General features: G+C 35.5%; 1 protein-coding gene across 4 annotated transcripts in view; it reads left to right on the forward strand.

Moving 5' to 3' along the window:
* The window catches only part of LOC145239792 (uncharacterized), a 364141-nt gene that overhangs the window by 234971 nt on the left and 115727 nt on the right, over window positions 1-13443 (forward strand). For all 4 annotated transcript variants that reach the window (XM_080103293.1, XM_080103291.1, XM_080103294.1 and 1 more), the window contains exons 31-32: window positions 2164-2378; window positions 12085-12264. In XM_080103293.1, the coding sequence (XP_079959419.1) occupies window positions 2164-2378; window positions 12085-12264 (395 nt within the window). The remainder of the gene's footprint in view (window positions 1-2163; window positions 2379-12084; window positions 12265-13443) is intronic.

A 13443-nucleotide genomic window follows, 5' to 3' on the forward strand; every position in this document is an offset into this window, starting at 1 on the left:
CGTCGACACTACCTGGCATGGTTCTCAACAATTCTGTTGACATGATACAACGCGGACAATTCCGTGAATATGACCCGACACACTACCAAAGCAACATCGGCAGTTACTTTCTGAACAACTGACGTTTTTTTCTCTCGACTAAGACACTAACACAATTCTTAAGAACTTCCGCGTATGCCCTTCACAGGCAGGATGTTAAATCCATAATATCTTTGAACATTTTGATGATTTTTGAATCGCAGACAGAAACCAAAAATCTATTCTAAGATTCCTTAAAAGAATCTGGTTGCAAAATTTAATTGGACTATTTGTCCTCCACCCCATCCCCAAAATAACTGATAACATCAAACCTTCAAGTACTCTAATGCTAAAAGTGTAAAAACAAAACATGACAAAAAACAAAACTGTTATTATTATAGCAACCATCAGTCAGTAAACAAACAAAAAAATCTCTCTCTCTCTCTCTCACACACACACACACACACATACACACACACACACATGAGAGAGATCTTTTTGTTTGTTTACTGATTAAATCTGAGAAAGGCAAAACTAAAATATATATAGTCATCCACATACAGTACTGTTTCGTTGTATCACAACTCATCAGTGCAGCTAGAGTAACACCTTTTCTCAGCCAAGGATTGAACCTACAACCATCGCAGTGCTAGTCGGCAGTTTTACTCACTGGCCTATAGGAGCGGTGCTCACAAATGATCTCAATAAATGTCCATTTTACAGTGCTCGAGCTACTTGTTTATTTACAAACATATATATATATATATATATATATATATATATATATATATATATATATATATATATATATATATATATATATATATATATTACAATAAGTTTACCAAGGTAATCAAAATGGTAAACTTAAAATATATTATAAATATTAAAGAGTTAATATTTACAAGTAAAATAAACTCAGCCAGATGTAAAAGCTCAATAAAACCGAAAAGGAAATAGAGCTTATAATATGAACAAATGATTAATAAAACATGTTAAAAGACATCTTGAAAAAGAGTTAAAAACATATTTAATTTTAAAAAGGAAACACATCCTATCCTGCATTTTGCTAATTCCTGCCCTCTGATGAGGAGGAGAGTATTTCTTTGAAACTCCTCGGATTAAGGACTATCCACTTATCTTGTGTTTCCTTTTTAAAATTAAATATGTTTTTAACTCTTTTTGAAGATGTCTTTTAACATGTTTTATTAATCATTTGTTCATATATATATATATATATATATATATATATATATATATATATATATATATATATATATATATTAAAATGACCTTGTCTGTCTGTCTGTATGAAATCGTCTCTACCAAACTACTCTTAATTTTTAGTCTACAGACTTGAAAGTTGATATATAGGAGATTCAGACTTGTGGAATAAATTCGATTTGCTTTTAGCCGGAAAAAAATAACTGCTAAGGGGTGAAAATTGAAAAACCTTTTACAATGTTATTTTTAAAGTCTTGATATGCATATAGACATAGCTCAGATAGTAACGAACAACACTAGAGAACACATGTTTTGGTTTCGATTCTACCTGATGGCACCAAAGTCATATTTATTTTTAAAAACTTTTGAAATCGCTATTGTATATTGGATATAATATAATAATCGAGAGTGTTGGCTCTATAATAATAAAATATGAAATTTGCATAAATTAAAATATTATATTTAAACGTATTTTACGGCCGAGCAGCCCGGGAAATCACAACTATATATTGGATACGATATAATAATTATTTAGAGCTTAGCAACACGCAAAATGCCAACTCTCAGATTTCATGTAGATTGCTTCATTAAAAACAGTTTTTAAAACCTTAAAAAAATGTATATATATGTTCCCCTTAAATGTTAAAATTTACAAAAAAGAACGTAAAAATGTGTCCATTATTACTCTCTGTGTTGCCTAGAATATATATTCCAAAATTTAATAATGATTAGTTCATTAGTTTAGATCACCCATTACATAGGTATACATAAATAATCTAATTTTGAGTTACAATAAATTAACTGTTTTCAATGTTTCATATATGAATTTCATAATTCAATGAGTTTAAAAATATGTAATTTAATATGAAAGCATATAAAACCTATTTTCAAAATTTTAGCTGTGTTGTTATTTCTTGAAAGGTGTTGTGCTCTGCAGGAAGAAGCACTGCTCACCTCCGACATGTGAGAATCCAGTAATCATCCCAGGTGAATGCTGTCCAAGCTGTGATCCATACTGCGAATACAAGGATGTTAAATTCCGACATGGGCAGATGGTGAAAGATCCGCTCCAACCATGCATGCAATGTACATGCAACATACAGGAAGTGACCAATTATGCAGCACCGAAAGATTCTGTGAGTTATTTTTTTTTTTAATTCCCCCCCCTGCTTTAAATTTTTTTTTTTCAATTTGCTTAGCCTGTAAAATGCCAGCAAAAATGTAGAAAAGAAAAGACAAGCATAATTTTGTAGGTCGTTCATTGGTGAACGTATACCATTAATTTGCATATGTACACAATTGGTAACTGTTAAATGGGATGAATTCTAAAACATGAGGGTTGAGTGGAGTTTTTTTTTTTTTTTTTTTTTTTTTGACAGCTTAGAACGAGAGCGAACGGTGGAAGATAATATCGAGGAATTTTTGAAAGTTGAGGGAAGAAAGGAAAAAAGACTTTCGTGCGTTGTATCGACAAGAAGACGGTTTAACACTGCCAGTTTTTTTTGTTTTTTTTTTGTGTGTGTTTTTGTGGGGTTTTTTTTTTGTTCCTTTTCCATTTTATAGTTGTGTAGCAAGACTGAGCATGGTATGTGTAGATTATGCAAAATCATAATGATCAGCATCATCACCATCATCAGTAGCATCATCATCCCTATCACTACCCCTATCATCATCAGCAGCAGCAACAGTAGCAGCGCCATTATCATAGGTTTACTGTCTGTTTGATGTGCTGGTAAGTGTTAAACAACTTTCAGAAATTTACTTCCAAACTCAGTACCACCATTGTCGTCATCATCATCACCAGCATCAAGAAGTTGATGATGGTTAACAACACAGACTGACAACCTGAGTGTGTGCCAAGTTCAAATCTAGTTAGTTCCACAGAATTACATTCACTTAAGGATGTTGGCAATCTTCACGTGGTCCCTCTCGACCAAATGTCAACCTGTATAATTTTAATGCACTTAAACTGTTTTCAAGTTTGTTTTTTGGTTGTTTTTTTTTTTTTTTCAAAATTTTACTTCATTCAAAGCAATTATTATGACACAAGAATACAAAACAAACAAACAAACAAAAAAAAAAACAGATGGTCACCTGTTGCTTAAATTTTAGGGACTCCCTCTCCTGCATCTAGGTGTAGTAGCTAATGAAAAAGAACCTTCGGATCACCCTCGAATATGGTCAAAACTACATACCTATTGTTTATTTTATTGATGAATTTATATTTTGTTTTAAATTTTTTTAATTTTGATAATTTTTAATAAAGGTATGTGCTCTACTAGGATTCATTCTCATCAGTTCCATCTAGGAGGTTATGTTTTCAGTTGAGTTAGTTTGTGTACTACCTAGCGTCCACATTGCTTGACCACTCATCACTAAATTTGATCAAATTGTCGGTTATGGTCTCATTTAATTTGGGGATATTTAGATCAAAATTAAAGATCACATAAAATATGAAAGTCACACTTTTGGTGATAACATCAGTTGTTTTTATTGTACACTCAGTACTGGGCTTATATTGTAACTAATGAAGTACAACACCTTATATGACCTGAATTTCGACCTTAAAAAGTTTGATCATAGTCGAAATTGTGACAGAATTTTCATCTTTTGACTTTTAAAAATTTGATTTATGCCCTTTGATAACCGTAACCATTGTGTAACGTGTCAGCCTGATCAGATAAACAGTGATCAACATTTTCATGATATAAATTTGGGAATACTTCATAAAATATGGAGAAGTAAGACCAAGATAAAACTTCAGCCCATCCTTACGTTGTCTGCAGTCTCATGACCGACTTATGCTTTTTTGTTTATACTGTATTCACAACAGGGCATTTAGAGTATATGTACATAACCAGTGCATACGGCAGCATAATCGTGCTGACACGTTGGTTTTCATCGGATCACCGAAGTTAAGCAATTTTGAGCCTAGTTAGTACCAGTACTAGGCGCTGTATGTGCTCTCTGCTTATCTCGCCATTTGTCTCCAGTAGTCCTGTTCATACACTTCACTTGCCACTGGTATTTAACAATGTCGACTCAGGAGAGGTGTGGTTGGAGATTGCGTACCTCCTGCCACAAAAATTTCACATGCAGACACCACTACGGTGGGGTATCTATAGTCTGTAAAAGACTGAAGGAGCATGTTGTTGTTAATGTAACTAATGTAATTAATTTATCCATATAAAATCTGTAATCTTTAATAAGAGCTTTAATAACAGTCTGTATGTATAAAAAAATATTTTCAAGTAATTACCTTAGCTATAACTGTAGCCTTGACAATAATCAAGACAAACACGATGGTATAATTAACGACACAAATATTATTAAAAAAAAAAATAGAAATTTATTATTTTAAAATATTTATGTATTTATTTGTCTGCTCGGTTTAATATTTTTCTTATACGTTTGGATATTTGTCTAAATACAAGATATGTGTGGTTTTACCAAGAAAAAACCAAATGCATTTTTTTTTTCGTTTATCGACCAGAAACTAATTTTATTTTTTCTCATAACCAAAACTGTTCGGTATAATGCTATTATTAGTGTTGTGGCAGAGTAAATATTGAATTCATCGTTGTCAGTGTGGTAGCCCTGTAAGCTGGTAATAAGCAAGACAGTGGTATAATGAACAAAAGTATGTTACAAAAGTATACTTCATGATTCTGAGACCATAACTGCCACTAATCACTGCTATGACGTTTAGATGTAACTGTATTTATTGTCTCTGGGTAAGTCCATTTATTCCTGATATGGGTAGATCAATTTACCCCATAATACTATCTAACCTATTTGCCTTAACTAACATATTAAGTTTAACTCTGTACGGCCAAGACTGTTTATCACACGTAATCATCTATTGATATCTATATTTTTATAAAGTAATAGGGTTCGTGTGTTTCTGTCTGTGTGTACAGCTCTCCATCATCAACGAAATATAAAGGAGGTAAGAGGGTAGATCTCTCCTGGTAGAGAAACATTAGAACCCATTTTAGGATGTTTCTGTTATAGGAGACATAAGAATCAATGCCTAATTTCTTTATATACTAGTCTACAAACCACCCCCATATCGAATGACTTATGCTCATTTGCATATCACATTATATTAAATCTCTTTAACTAATTACCTCGACCTTATTACATATTGGAAATATTCTAATCATTTCAACTGTACTATTTACAAAATCTATTTAACATTTAATTATTTAATATATTTTCATTTAATTTTATATTCGATTTATTTCACTTTACGTATATTATCAAAACAATTCATTTGCGAGGAAAGCTTTATGTTTTGGGATTGTATTGAAAATGTAATGGAAATTTCAATTTCGTTCCGTTTTAATCTTTTATATTTTACTTGCCAATATTATTGAAAGAATACAATTCAACTATCGTAATTTTATATAAATAAACAAAAACAAATATTTTAAAATAAAACTTTATTAAAAAAAAAATAATTTTATTTTTAAATGAAAAAAATCAATTTAGTAAAATAATTGTATTAAACACCCCCAGCCTTGTCAGCAAACCTAAACCTATAAAAGTTAACATTTCGAATGTAAACAGTGATTTTTCGATTTTGTTAGCGCTTGCCGCAATTAAAGACAATTAAAACGGAACTAACTTTATTTCCATTCTATTTTTTAAACAACCCCCAAAACATAACGCTCTCTTCCAGTTATAGCCAATTTTTTTTTAATTAAATAAAACAGGTCAAAATAAACAGATAAGCGCATTTTCTTTTACATTTTTCTTACAACCAACGTTGTCATTTTAACCAACTGCAGGATACCGTTACTTTTGTGGGGTTGTTTTGAAAATGGCACGGAGATTATAATTTCGTTCCAATTTAATCTTTCTGGTCGAGCCTATTTCGAAAGCCTGTCTTATCATAGATTTGAACTACAAATAATTTATTACATTTTGATTATTACTATCTTAAGACTTAAAGCTTATATTTATTTCATTTTTCTATTTATATATTGAATTAGTTATTTCCAGTCTTATTTAAACTTAGTGCTTTCTTTAAACCGGATGAACCTTTTATAAAAATATGAGTTTAACGTAAAGAACACGAACAAGGTTTTATTCAACTGAATTTCTTCCAGTTTACTAACAAAATATATAAATTTAAAAGAGATATAAATAATAAAATAAAAAGGTTATGTAATTTAAAAGAAATACACGTACTCACAAAAGCAGAACTTTTTTTACACATTTTTTTCTTTAAAACCATAACAATGAGACTAACAATTACCTAGATCTTAGTAATTATTTGTTTTAATAGAACTGTTTTAATTGTACTGTTTACTTAGTTAACCTAAGTTGGTATTACATTTATTTTACATTTACTTTTTTTTTTTAATTATTACTTTTAGACTGTGACGTTTACACCCGGAAGTAATGAGTCACACGTAGGTCGCTTTTATTCATTCCTTTTGGTCAAGATCAAAGTGTAGTATCTGTTCTTCAGATGCTGCACTTCATTTTCTTGTTCTCTTTCGGTGGAGGAGAAATCCTTCACGACTGAGACAATTTTTATTTTTGTACCTTTTCTCCACGTTAAAAAACGACCCTGGTGTCTAACTCTGTCCCGTGGGGAGGCATAGTAAATAGGTACAATATAATTGTTTATAATTGTACTATTCAGAAATATTATTTATAGTTCGTCCATTTCAGTTAGTATACATTTCCTTTACGCTTAATTAATTTACAATCATTAATATCGTTAAACAATTCCGTTTAAAACCGAAATTATGCCACCCAAACGAAGTAGAAACGAAAGTGAGGAAGAAAGAATGGAAAGATTGGAAGCTAATAGACTAAGAGTTGCTGCAATTCGCTCCAATGAAAACAATTCAGATAGAGAAAGACGTCTAGAACTTAACAGGATACGTCAAAGAGAAAGGAGAGCAAGACTGTCAGATTTGGAAAGAGAAACCCAACGTGAAGCTGACAGAACTAGACATGCTGTAAGGCGGTTAAATTCATCACAAGATGAAATTCAAGAAAGGCAAAGATATGCACTGGAAAGAGAAGCAATATTACGATCGAATGAATTATATGAGGTAAGTAGACGTACACAAGGTGAGTTGAGAGTGGCTCAACGACATCAGAATGAATCGGAAACCCAACGAAGCTTTCGCCTATACCAAGGGCAACAACGAGAGGCTGCATGGAGAGAGAGTATGACTTTGCCCCAGCAATTGACAGAAAACGAGGCAGCTAGACAACGAATGACTGCTTTGAGACACCATGAAATAGAACACTGCAATAGAAAAGGATTGCTCTACAACAAAAATGACTCTCTCACTACAGCTGATATAGGAAAAATGGACAAAGTATGTCAACATTGCTCAGCTGTAAAATTTAAAGGAGAAACCCCTGGTTGTTGTTGTTCTTCTGGCAAAGTTGTGCTTGATAGCTTTCCACCACTGCCTCAGTTGCTTCAAGATTTGCTCTCCGGCAATGGTCCCATCTCTAAAGATTTTCTGCAAAATCTACGCAGTTATAACAATTGTTTTGCAATGACATCATTTGGTCACAAAATTGTGGCAGTACATGGGTGGAATCCTTCTTTTAGAATTCGAGGCCAGGTTTGCCACCAGATTGGGAGTCTTTTACCACCTGAAGATGAAACAGCAAAGTTTATTCAAGTCTACTTCTTGGATAGTCTGGAAGAGGAACTACATAATCGGGGACGTGACAGTAGACTCAATAGAGACATTCTCCAAAGTCTGACTGAATTTTTACATGAGAACAACAGCTTCATTTGTCAGCTGAAAACAACAAAGGAGAGGATTGAAGAAGAACACTTGGTAGAACATAAAGTTGTCATAAGGGAAGACCGAAGGCCGCAAGAAGAGCATCCACGGCGATTCAATGCTCCAACAACAACGTATGAGATTGGCATATTAATGGAGAATGAACCAACAGCTAACCGGGATATTGTCTTGCGTTTTAGAAATGATACATTAAAATGGATCTCCGAACTACATCCCCTCTACGATACTTTAATGTACCCGTTAATGTACCCCTATGGTTCTCCATCTTACAACATCTACATGAAGGCATCCAATGGGCGAAAAGTTACCCAACAGCAATTTTATTCGTACCATTTAATGACTTGGCCTGGAAACTATTTTCTCTGGTACCGAAGGCTATTTCAACAATGGCTGGTGGATGTGTACTGCAAGATTGAAACAGAACGTTTACAGTTCCTGAGGCGTGAGCAACAGACCCTGAGAGCTGACAATTATAGCAACTTGAGAGATTCAATTCTTAGGGAGGATGGGAATCCAGAACAGTTTGGTCAACGAGTTGTTCTTCCGGCAACTTATACAGGAGGCCCTCGATACATGTTTGAGCGTCAAAGTGATGCCATGGCATATGTTCGGCGAATGGGCCGAGCCGACCTCTTCATCACGTTCACAACAAATCCAAAGTGGACAGAAATTACAGAAAATTGTCTTCAAGGGCAAGACCCTCAGGATCGTCCAGATATTGTTGCCAGGGTTTTCAGGCAGAAGCTAAAAAAGTTACTTGAATTTATTAAAAAGGGAGGATTTGGCAGGTTGAGGGCTTTCCTGTACAGTATTGAATATCAAAAAAGAGGACTGCCGCATGCACACATCCTCACCTGGCAGGCCCCAGAGGACAAACTTCTACCAGAAAAAATGGATCTCTGCATATCTGCAGAGATCCCTGACAAAGAGGAAGGTCCTGATCTTCATGCTAAAGTGATGGCACATATGGTGCATGGACCTTGTGAACCATTTAATCCAAAGTGTCCATGTACGATTGACAACAAATGTTCCAAAAAATACCCAAAAGAATTTCTTCAGTGTACCGAGCAAGGCCAAGACTCTTACCCCAAGTACAGGCGAAGAAAACCAGAAGATGGAGGCCAGACTGGTACAATAAGGATGAAGAGAAATGGTCGGTATGTTAATCAAGAAATAACAAACCAGTGGATTGTTCCGTACAACAAGGTCCTCCTTCAGCAGTTCAACGCTCACATTAACGTAGAAATTTGCAGCTCGATCCAAAGCATCAAATATGTCCTCAAATACGTGAATAAAGGATGTGATCAAGCAGTGTTTGAACTACAAAGAACTGATGGAGCAGCTAACCAACAAGGCCAAGTACAAAGTCACATTGTGGATGAGATCCAGCAGTTCCAGAATGCAAGGTATGTCGGCAGTTCAGAGGCGGCCTGGAGGATATTGGAACATCCCATCCATGAACATTTCCCCCCAATTGTACAACTTTCTGTTCATCTTGAAAATGGGCAGCATGTCATGTTCTCAGCTGATACTGCTCTGGAACGAGCCCAAGGTCCACCGCCTGCCACAACTTTGACACCATTTTTTCAACTCTGCCATGAGGATGACTTTGCAAGGGGTCTCAAATACGTAGAAGTCCCTGAGTTTTACACTTGGAACAAATCGACAAAGAAATGGATGAGAAGAATGCGTGGGGTACAAGTTGAAGGTACTGAAAATGATGATGTATGGAAGGCACCATGCATTGGGAGAATCTACACGATTAGTCCAAAAGCAGGGGAGTGTTATTTCTTACGCCTGTTGCTCAATGAGGTTGCTGGTCCAACTTCATTTCAAAATTTGCGAGCATACAATGGTCAGGTGTTTGAAACATACAGAGCAGCGTGCCTTGCTCGAGGCCTTCTAGAAAATGACCATCACTTGCATCAAGCAGTAGGAGAGGCAAGTGCCACTCAATCACCTTCAAATTTGCGAAGCCTATTTGTGATAATTTTAACAGCCTGTGAGCCAAGAAATCCTCTTGAGATCTGGATGGCTTTTCGTGATGTAATATCTGAAGACATTCTTCACAGATACAGGCAAGAAGTTAACAATCCAGAAGCAGATTTTAATGAGGACATCTACAATAAAACTCTTTGTCTAATTGAAGAAAAAGTTCTCCTTATGTGCGGTCAACCATTGGCAAGCTATGGATTACCTGCACCAACGCAAGGGAGAGATGAAAGACTCGCGAGAGAGTATCAACGTGAAGTTACTTATAATCTTGAAGAACTTTCCCTACAAGCAAAAAATATGCAAGAAAAACTGACCGATTCTCAAAGAGAAGTTTACAATTCATTCATGGCAATGTTGGAAGCACAAGGTGAAATGAACAAAAACATGATGTTTCTTGATGCTCCAGGTGGTACGGGCAAGACTTTTGTAATCAATTTGATCCTTGCAAAGATTAGATCCATGAGAAAGATTGTGCTTGCAACAGCATCCAGTGGCATTGCTGCTACTCTACTACAAGGTGGCCGCACTCTTCACAGCACTTTTAAAGTACCCTTGGATACTCATCGAATGGATCAGCCAGTTTGCAAAATTACTGGTAACTCAGCCTTGGCAAATGTAATTAGAGACACCTCTGCAATCATTGTAGACGAAGCCCCAATGACGCACAAGAGTGCTTATGAAGCAATTGACCGAACACTGCAAGACATCACAGGAAACAAGAATCCCATGGGTGGCATTCCAACCTTATTTTGCGGTGATTTCCGTCAAATCCTCCCAGTGGTTAAAAATGGCACAAGGGCTAACATTGTCAATGCAAGTTTGAAACAATCCTATCTCTGGAGGCACGTTATAGTGAAGAGACTGACTACTAATATGAGAGCCTATATCTCTGATAACACAGCTACAGCAGACTTCTCAAAATTGCTTCTCCAAATCGGTAATGGTCAGTTTCTTATCACTTCTTCACCTGACACAATTAAGATTCCAACTGCGCTTGGTAAATGTGTCGGTAATCAGAAGCAACTGAAAGACAAAGTGTACCCAGACCTGCAAAACAATGGAAAATCACCGGATTGGCTTGCTGAGAGGGCTATTATTTCGCCATTAAACAGCAATGTGAATCATTTGAACAATTCAATAATGAATGAATTTCCAGGAGACACAAAGCAATACAAGTCAGTTGATTCGGCTACTAATGAATATGAAGCTGTTCACTACCCTGTGGAGTTTTTAAACTCTTTGGAGATATCTGGAATGCCTCCACACATTTTAAATCTCAAAATTGGATCGCCAATCATGATTCTTCGATCCTTGGAACCGCCAAAAACAACAAACGGAACCAGATGTGTTATCACCAGATTGCACACCAATGTACTTGAGGCCACCATTTCCTGTGGTCCCTACAAAGGCGAAACCGTTCTACTGCCAAGGATCCCCTTAGTTCCATCGGACTCAAAACTTCCATTTAAATTCCGGAGACTCCAATTTCCTGTGAAGGTGTGTTTTGCAATGAGCATAAACAAAAGTCAAGGTCAGACATTTAACACCATTGGCGTAGACTTGACATCAGACTGCTTCAGTCACGGTATGTTTTACGTCTCCATCAGCCGGACAGGAAGTTCAGAAAAACTCTACATTCTGGCTCCAAATCAAAGCAGCAGAAATGTAGTTTACCCTGAGGCTCTTCAGTGAAAAGTTCGAGAAATGGATATGAGGAAAAACTGACATGATCTGATTGTGGTAAGTTTTTAGTATTGAATGTGCAAGATAAAATTTAAGCAAGAGTTGAAAATTACTTCAATGAAAAATTTACTATGTAACATCAAGTAACCTTCCTTTTTGATGAAAATGTTTTGTGAAGTTCCTGATTGAATTTCAGTCACTACAAGAGGTAGTTAAAATGTTAATCACCTTATGCAATCGTTGCTCTTACAACATCAACTTACTGGAAAGGTGCCCACAGATTTTGGTAACCGAGTGCGCAACAAAGCTCCGTGCGAAGCACGGGTATCTTTGCTAGTATATATATATTTCTTTTTCAATACTTTCTTTGCAGGATATTAATTGTGAAGATATCTCTGACCAGTGTCCCCCCGTATCATGTGCATATCCTGATAAAGAGAGGGGTGAGTGCTGCCCGATGTGTAAGAACTGCTTTTACCTGAGAAGACATTTCCACCACAAGCAGAAGTTTATGCAGCCTGGCGGTGATCCGTGCCGTATTTGCACCTGCCAGGTATCGTCAATCAAGAAAATTGATTATTTAAATATTGATTCCCTCTTCGAAGTAAATGTTTGAAAAAGTATGTTAACGTGTTTGTGAAGTAACAAACAAGCCTAAGAAAGGAAGTGTGTAGCAAACAACAGTAGTTATTCTATTGTGTTTTTTTTTCTGTGGAACTGAGCAGATACATGTTTTGAAGATTTATTTCAGAAACTGGTCCTCAAAGAGGCAAAATAGTAGATGGATATATTATTGTTTAAACCAGGAGTTGTGCATGTCAACATGAAATAAGAAACAATCTTTTAGCCAATGTGTAAATCTAATATATAAAAGGCTATATGTCTGTCTGCCTTCATATTTTCAAATTCTATCTCCTCTGAAACAAAAAGTCGCAGAGCGGCGCTAGGGGTCTCAAATGATGGGATTTTTCATGGACCGTTCTTTTATGGGTCTTTAGCCGATTAAAATAGTTTTTAAGGAGTCAAAAAATGGATCAAAATTGAAAAAAATTGTTATACGTTTTGTACATTCTTAATTTTTAATCAGTTCATATGTGTGTCACGTTGGTACAATGGTAATGTCACCAGCTTTGAATGTTACAATTTCGGTTTCAATTCTACCTGATGGCACCCAAATACCTTTCTTTTTTTTAACTTTTTGAAATTACGACTAAAATATTATGTTATGCTGTAGTTCTTTACTTTTTAACCGAGTAATCTATTATTTCATAACTCGTGTGCCAAGCTGCTCGGCGAATGTATATAACAAACACTGTCAATTCAAGAGAGAGATGTTCAATGGCAGGTGGCTTGTTGACAACTGGTGACAAAGGTCGGCTTCCTCCGCTGATCTTTTTCCGAATTCCATTCGTTTACCAACACATTTCTCAATTGTCAATCAAATCCACATTCCAAATGATTATTTACATTTTCGAAACTTGGTCAACTAAAGAATGTTGAATTCAAAGTTTTTGTACATTCTTCCCAATTGTTATGATTTTTTGATGACATTTCTTGGTTTGAAGACTTGTCAACAATATTTGCATTTGTGCACCAAGCTCCATATGCGTATGTGCATGACCAGCAATAATTCTGGCATTGATCAGAATGCTATTCAACAATATATTCACTATATCTCCGCCGCATTCTCCATGTCCGTCGCATTCTCCATCTCCGCCGCATTGTCCATGTC

The sequence above is a fragment of the Euprymna scolopes genome, chromosome 19 (genome assembly GCF_053919585.1).
Source record: "Euprymna scolopes isolate OS-2025 chromosome 19, ASM5391958v1, whole genome shotgun sequence".
NCBI lineage: Eukaryota > Metazoa > Mollusca > Cephalopoda > Sepiida > Sepiolidae > Euprymna > Euprymna scolopes.